At 30.2% G+C, this 7635-nt stretch overlaps 1 protein-coding gene across 1 annotated transcript; it reads left to right on the top strand.

Annotated features, from left to right (window-relative positions):
• The first annotated feature begins 4514 nt into the window (after positions 1 to 4514).
• Positions 4515 to 6416, top strand: LOC106293703 (transcription factor TCP18). Its single transcript, XM_013729362.1, has 4 exons — positions 4515 to 4607; positions 4885 to 5596; positions 5709 to 5804; positions 5908 to 6416. The coding sequence occupies exons 1-4, from the start codon at positions 4584 to 4586 to the stop codon at positions 6360 to 6362; spliced, it is 1287 nt and encodes a 428-aa protein (XP_013584816.1). The 5' UTR covers positions 4515 to 4583; the 3' UTR covers positions 6363 to 6416.
• Positions 6417 to 7635: the final 1219 nt, after the last annotated feature.

Raw genomic sequence — 7635 nt, 5'->3', positions numbered from 1 at the left:
GGATTGAGATGGTGCTTTGCTTGCTGGATGTGTATCACTCTCAAGCTTGGCAAACGAATTGGAATGGAAGGATGGGGGATTGAGGACGCCACAAGACTCTATGGAAAGGAGCCTTGATAAGTCAAGGTGCTTTGGAGTTGCTTCACACAAACTCAAAAGACTTAGAACAATAGTTTTAAGAAAACTAGAAAAACTGAATAATTCTTATTACTTTTAAAAATGGGGTGCATGGGATGAAGTTGTAGAACTCTTATGGCTCGTGTATAATGTCTCCTGGATGTCTTGGTTTTTTCTGGACGTCGTCTGGTTCTCCTGGTTGGATTGGAATTGCTTGGAATGGATCAAACCGAAAGATTGTCCAATCTTTCCATAAATAGCTCCGATTGGGTTTAAGTGATTCTCCATTGAACCAACTGATCTCCTGGATTCTGGTGCAGCTAAGGACTTCTGGAATACCTCCTGATTGGTTAAGATGATCTCCTGGTTCCCATAAATAGCTCTGGGTCGAACCAAGTTGAATTGGTTGAAGACTTTCCATAGATGACGTCGGTTTGGCCGGTTCTGGGGAATTGATCATAACTCCTAATTTCTGTGGTCATTTCTCCTGATCTTGGGCTTTATGGAAAGATGATAAACTCATATTGACTTCTGTGATGGGTTTTGCTTCAGGCCGCTCCTTCATTGAGCTTGAATCTTCTTCTAAAGTCGGGTACTCGCAGATGGACGGATTGAGAAACCTCTGAATTGTAAAATCATAACTTCTTTCTCCGTGATTATTTTGGTCCAATTCTAATTGGCCTGGACTCCTTCTTGAGTGTAGAATCCATAAAAATTAGACTCGTGATTTAAACCCTCCTGGTTTGTAAGATATGGCATTTTTAGTGCACGTATATCCTGGTTGGCGCCTTGGCTGGTTGAGTAGGGTGTTGGGTCGACCTCTGGTTCAGCTGCTGAATTGCTGGCCGCAACACCTTCCCCTTACCACTTGACCACATGCTCCCGGTCTGTTTGATATAAATATTAGTTTGAAGCCTTCTTGTTTTACCTATTTACTAGGATTTGTATATATTATCGATAATTTATTTTTATATATTTGATTATTTTATTTATACATATACAATGTTTTTTGTTGTTATTATATAATTTATTTCCGATGGACTAGAATCAATTTTTACTGAAAATTGTGGAACTAAACTATAATTAATATATCATGGGTTGATCAGATTGAACATTAAACAAATTATGACACAAAAACCTTATTTTTTTCACTACACATTCTTGAAAAAAGTGAACATTCTACGGTTGAATTATTTTGACATTTATCTTCCATATGGTTTTGAAAAGTTTCAGATCAACCATCAAATTGATACATGTCATTTTAATGCTTTTAGTCTTATACTCGTATGCTTAAGGAAAACTAACTTTTTTATAACTTAAAATCGTTTTAAAAGATTCAAAATATAACATATAAGAAAAAATATAACATATAAGAAAAAATATAACATATACAATTTTTTTTTTGTAACTTAAAGTTAAAACATACCATATAAGGTTTACTCACTTTTGTAATTTAAAGTCATTCTAAAAAATTCAAAATATAACATATAAGAAAAAAATATTTTTTTTATTATATGGTTAATGTGATTGTTTATTTTTTTAATAATATAAAATTAAACAAAAATGAAAAAGGATGCAAAATTTGTTATCAAATCTTATTATTCATAGTCATTAATTACCGTATATATGTTAATCATATTAGGTAATTCCGTAGATTTTATTTAAGTAAAGAATACACGTTTCTTATATTTTGGATTAATATAATGTTTCCTAGTAATTGGATTTGGACTAACATTTTTTTCAATTGATTCTTAAACTGCCACATAAGCTAAATTGTCATCATAATTAAGTGACATCTAAGAAGAGTTTTTTTAATTAATACAAACTTAAGGTTACAACTTTTTAAATGATCATCAATTAATATATAGGGGATGGTTTTTTTTGCTTTCAATATTTTTTTCTAATTTTTGACATGCAATTTATGTTCTTTGCCTAAATTACATTTAGTAATTCATTCAATATCTCCATTTACAAACAAAAATAATATTTTAAATCTAAGGAAAACAATAAAAAGAAAATAGCATGTAATAGATAATAGGTGATCTTTATCGCTTAATATATGATGCTATACCTTTAGATCTACATGACATAAATGATAAGCTTACAGCAGACATAACTAAACCATGAAAGTAGAGCAAATACTTTATTGACACGTTTATTAGAAAACATAGTAAAATAATTATACATATAAATAGATATAGTTAAGAACACACAAGCAGAACACAAAGAGGCATAATAGAAGACAACAAATACCTTGTGTTTTGATACTAAAGAAGTTCAAAGGAGATAACACGAAGAGGAAACCTGCTTTTGTGAATAACTACCTATTTTCAAGTAAAAACCAAAAACCAGATTTTCTCTTAGTTTTTCAACATTGTAAGTGGGTTTTGTATTTCTTTTGTTCTTATTAAAATATGTGTATATTTATGTATTAATATATTAAACTTTTGTATTCCTGGTTTTTTAATATTGTATGTGAATTTTTTATTTCTTTTATTCTTATTAAAATATTTGCATATTTATGTATTAATATATTAACATGATTATTATTTTTAAATTCAAAATAAACCAATCTACATATTCTTATTGATAAAATATAAATAGTTAATTTTTTTATTTATTGATTCAGTAATGTCACATTTATTTAAATAATTTACTTATAACTAATATTTAGAAGAAATAATTAGATAAACAACAAATCAAATTTAGAATCTAGCTATTACTTTGTATGTTATAATTATATAAATTTTATGCATTCTTACCATTTAAAAAAATATTTTAATTCTGTTGATATAAAATCTAACTACTCATTGTCTAAGATTAAATATACTTTTCAATTCCGGATATTAATATTTATTTTGTAAAACTGTAATTTCATAAATTTTATTCATTCTTACCATCTTTTATAACAGTTTATTTTTGTTGTTTATTTTAAAAATAATATTTAATATATAATTATTTATTTTTAGTGATAATAGTAATTTTTTAAATTTTGTTTATTAATTCTTTATTTTACTTTGAAAACAAAAATCAAAATCTAAAAGCACCATTCAAGTTTTCCAAAAAACCAAAAGCACCATTCAAGTTTTCCAAAAAACCAAAAGCTACTGCAAAATCAAAAACCAAAAACTAAAAACCAAAAACTAAAAACCAAAAACCAAAAACTAAAAACTAAAAACTAACTAAACAATCATCACCTTGATCTCTTCTTGTTCTGCTCCTAAAGAAGGATCATCCTTTCACATTTTGTTTTTGATAGATATAAGAATATGAAAAATTACACGATTGTGATCATGGGTAGTGTAATGGGTTTGAAGAAACTGTCATACGGTTGCTTTTTTTCTTTTTCTAAATTATTCTTTGTTTTAATTAATTTTTCTTTAATTTTGTTAATATTTATTAGGTGGCACAATATGATTCGCTGAATGATTTGTGCTTTGATATATAAAGAATTTATCTTTACTAAATATGTTAAATGATATAATAAGTTGATAGGATTTATCTAGCTAAAATTTACATGTCACTTTTGTTACCCTATAAGGAAAATAAGGAAAAAGTTTGTTTGCATATTATATGAAAATTTCCATGTCACGTGTCCATATTTTACACAGCTAGCTCAAACTATAGAATAATCTATGAAATTCATATAAATTATAGTGATATTTAGGAGGTGTTAGTGAGACTTAGATTTCTATAGAGTTTATTGATTTTAAAAGTTGATAAATTTGTTAAATTTGGAAAGAATCGTAAAAAATTTTGTATATTGTGAAAATCTATGAAAATAAAATAATGTAATGATTCTAAAAATTCAAGGAAAACATGTAGTATTCTCAAAATCTTTTTTATGAGTTAAAATGTTAAGAATTCCACTCCTAATAACACTTACTTTAATAGATTTGTAGAATCATTAAAATTTAAACTTTTTAAATAACAAATAATTTTATATAGAATTATAGAATAATCAAACTAATAATACCAGATTTTAATGAGAATGTAAGAATCTATACACCAGCTGTAGCATATGTTATGTGATAAATAGTTATACAATTATATTAAATGTTTATTTTGAACATTATATTGTTAGGGATATTTTAAATTAATACTAAATTGTAAAGATATATATTGTCTAATATTTTATTCATTTGTTGATAGCTGTCAGCAATTCTATATCTATCAAAGACTTATTTTGCGTTCTTATCTAATTTGTAATAATGAAATCTGTCAAAGAAATCTATAAACAAAGACAATGTCCAATTTATTTTTAAAAATCACTAGAACCAAATAAAACGGAAACCATATTATCACATTTTCACTAAACAAAACGAATATATCTTTTCATGCCAAGACGAAGAAAAATAAGCAGAAAACAATTTCCATCTCCATTATCGGCCTCTCTCTATAGTTCCCTCTCTCTTTCTCTCTCCCCATCCCAATTCATAGCACATAGACTCATTTAAGTACATTGCATGTGTTGTATTCCTTCAATAAAGGTACTCTCTTTCTCTTACTCTACACATTTAGACACAAACATAGATTCTCTTGAACAAAGACAATATTGTACTATTTGATAATCATTATTACAGTAATTTCTTGATTTTTCAGGCTAAGAAGAAAACTTTTCTTTCTATAGTTTTGATTGTCTTCGTTTTGCTTTCTCTCATTTTCTTCTCTTTTTGGTGCGTGTGAAGAAGATTTTGGTACACTTTGTACAAGTGTCATTCTCAAAAAATTGTTTTAGGGTTTTTAAATTTAATTTTGTTGCTTCAGAACCCCCAAAAAGACATGAACGACAACAAGACTTTCAGTACTACCACCACCATCAATGAAGAGTACATGTTATTCCCCTATAATGACCATTACTCCTCACAACCATTACTCCCTTTTAGCCCTTGCTCTTCCATTAACGACATCTTGATTCACTCCAACACATCAAACAATCATCTTGACCACCACCATCATCAGTACCTGCAAGCACCAGCTTCTCCTTTTTCTCACTTCGAATCCGTCCCGGATTTTGCCCTCCTCGCCTCTTTCCTCCCACAAAAAAATGGCCATAATGATAACCAAACCATCACCACCAATGACCATCATCATCCTCCATCATTTCTTCCCTTTAACAACCCTTTTGGAGAATCTCACCTCATTGAGCCCTCAGAAACCAAAACCACACACATAGAAGATTCCCAGAGAATCTCAACTTCTCAAGACCCAAATATGAAAAAAGTCAAGAAACCTAGCAGAACGGACCGGCACAGCAAGATCAAAACGGTGAAAGGGACAAGAGACCGTAGGATGAGACTCTCGCTAGATGTCGCCAGAGAGTTGTTCGGCTTACAAGACATGCTTGGATTTGACAAAGCCAGCAAAACCGTTGAATGGTTGCTTACACAAGCTAAACCCAAGATCATAAAGATCGCGAACAGCCTTTCAAACAAGTTCAATCACGGCCGGTTCAGCAGCTGCGACGAGTCTCAACCCAGTAAATATACATTATTTTCTAGTTTAAAGTCTACTAAAGTTTCTATCTATTATGAAAAGTCTTGGTCTTCTTCATGTTTAATTTGACATTGTAACTTTCCAAATTAATCAAGGACCGGCGTTAGGATTGATGGACACATCGTCTGATATATTTGAACTTTCATCAATGTGGACAGTAGAGGATAGAGGCAGCAACACTAACATGAACGGTATGTGGTTAGTCGGGAATTCGTTGGGAAGACAGTCACCGAGAATTTGTCGGGAATTCGTTGAGGTTTTAAAATTATTGATTAATCTATATGTTTGCATTAGAAACAAGAGGAAATAAGGTAGATAGGAGATCGGTGAGAGGGAAGAGAAGGATGTCGCAACCGCGAACTCCCATTTTGATGAAGTTGTCTAAGGACGCGAGAGCGAAAGCAAGAGAGAGAGCAAAGGATAGGACAAAGGAGAAGATGATGAAGAGAAGTGCACAAGTGAATGTTGTTGTAGAAGAAGAAGTTCATAATCATCATGATGAGATAGTCCAAAAGAATAATAAAAGCAATGTGAAGGCGACGCCCTGCGAAGAAACGATCCAAGAACCTCTTTGCAAGAACGATCGTTTTGCAGTTTGCAACGAAATTGTGGTGGATAAAAAATATCACATTTCGGACGAATTCAATCCATCATTTCCGATGCTTGATCACCATCGCAGCCAATGGGCAGCTAGTTCCATAGAGGTACCTTTGTTCTGTATCTACGAGTCACATTTTATTAACTTTTAAGAGTTCTTATTGGTTTGTATATTCAAGTTTTATAGGCTATCTCAGATCCCGATATACTAAGATCAAATAATTAATGTTATATAATTAGATTAGGAGTTTGTTTATTAATCATTACTATATAGTTCAACATCAAAGATTAATGGGCGCCGTTTTTCTTTCGGTTGACCAAGTTTATGTAGTATTTCCCAAATTAATATTGTTTGGTTATATATATCTTGCGGCAGCAGAGTCAATTTGCGGATCTTCATCACTTCTTGGGGAAACCAATAGACCTCGTGTACAACTACCGTAGTATGTGCTGATATCGATTTGTATCGTTACTTTTTCAAGTTAATAATACTTTGTTGACAGATATGTGTGAATCAGAAGTTCATATGCAAATGTTTCAATCTTTTCGTTCATATCAACGCCAAACATGAAAATACATGATTTCAACGCCAAACATGAAAATACATTAGTAAAGCCAAATATAACAGACAATACGGGGAAGAGGTTTTGCATTTTGTTTAGAGCATAAGGTTTGCTCAAGTGTATCTGTTTCCTATGAGGTTTTGTGTTTTGCGTAGAGGTTGTTACTATAGATACAAGTTAGGAAAATTGTCCAAGAAAAATTAAGTGTCGTCAATTTACTGAAAGGAATATGGAAATATATTAAATTAGTTAAAATAAAATTCTATAAGAGAATAGAATTATATAAAGTGAGCAAAAAGACATTTGAAAAAGATAAAACGAATAAGTACACAAAAAGTTACTTTTATGTGTTCTATAATTTATTTTAAAATTTTATATTTTATGTGAAAATGTCGAATTAGATATTTTATATCTTTATATCATATCACCTTGTCGATAAAAAAAATATGTTTATATTTTATTAGCTAGTCGACCGAAACATATATGTCTACATTCTAAAATAATAGGAAGTGCTTTGCCAAACATAAGAACCCAATGAGATAGTTATAGCATGTTTATTGTAGGTATCTTAGATCGTGTCTTTTAACGTAATATAAGATACGGTCTCTTAGCTTTTAACTAAAAAAGCCAGCGTTTTTAAAATCGGACTGGAAGCTGAACCGGAAATATTTTGGGTCACGGTTCAATATGGTTCGACCGGGTCAAACCTGGTTCAATAATATGGTTTAATATTTTTTAGTATGTAAATATAAAAGTAATATTAGTAAACATGATGCATAGTTAAAATATAAATCAATTTTGAACATAAAATATTATAAATATAAATTAATTTCTTGTTTATATGGATGGTTTATAGATTTTC

The sequence above is a fragment of the Brassica oleracea genome, chromosome C5, assembly GCF_000695525.1.
Source record: "Brassica oleracea var. oleracea cultivar TO1000 chromosome C5, BOL, whole genome shotgun sequence".
Classification (NCBI taxonomy): Eukaryota; Viridiplantae; Streptophyta; class Magnoliopsida; order Brassicales; family Brassicaceae; genus Brassica; species Brassica oleracea.
Note: the sequence above shows the minus strand (reverse complement) of the source record. Positions and strands in the feature narration are given on the sequence as shown.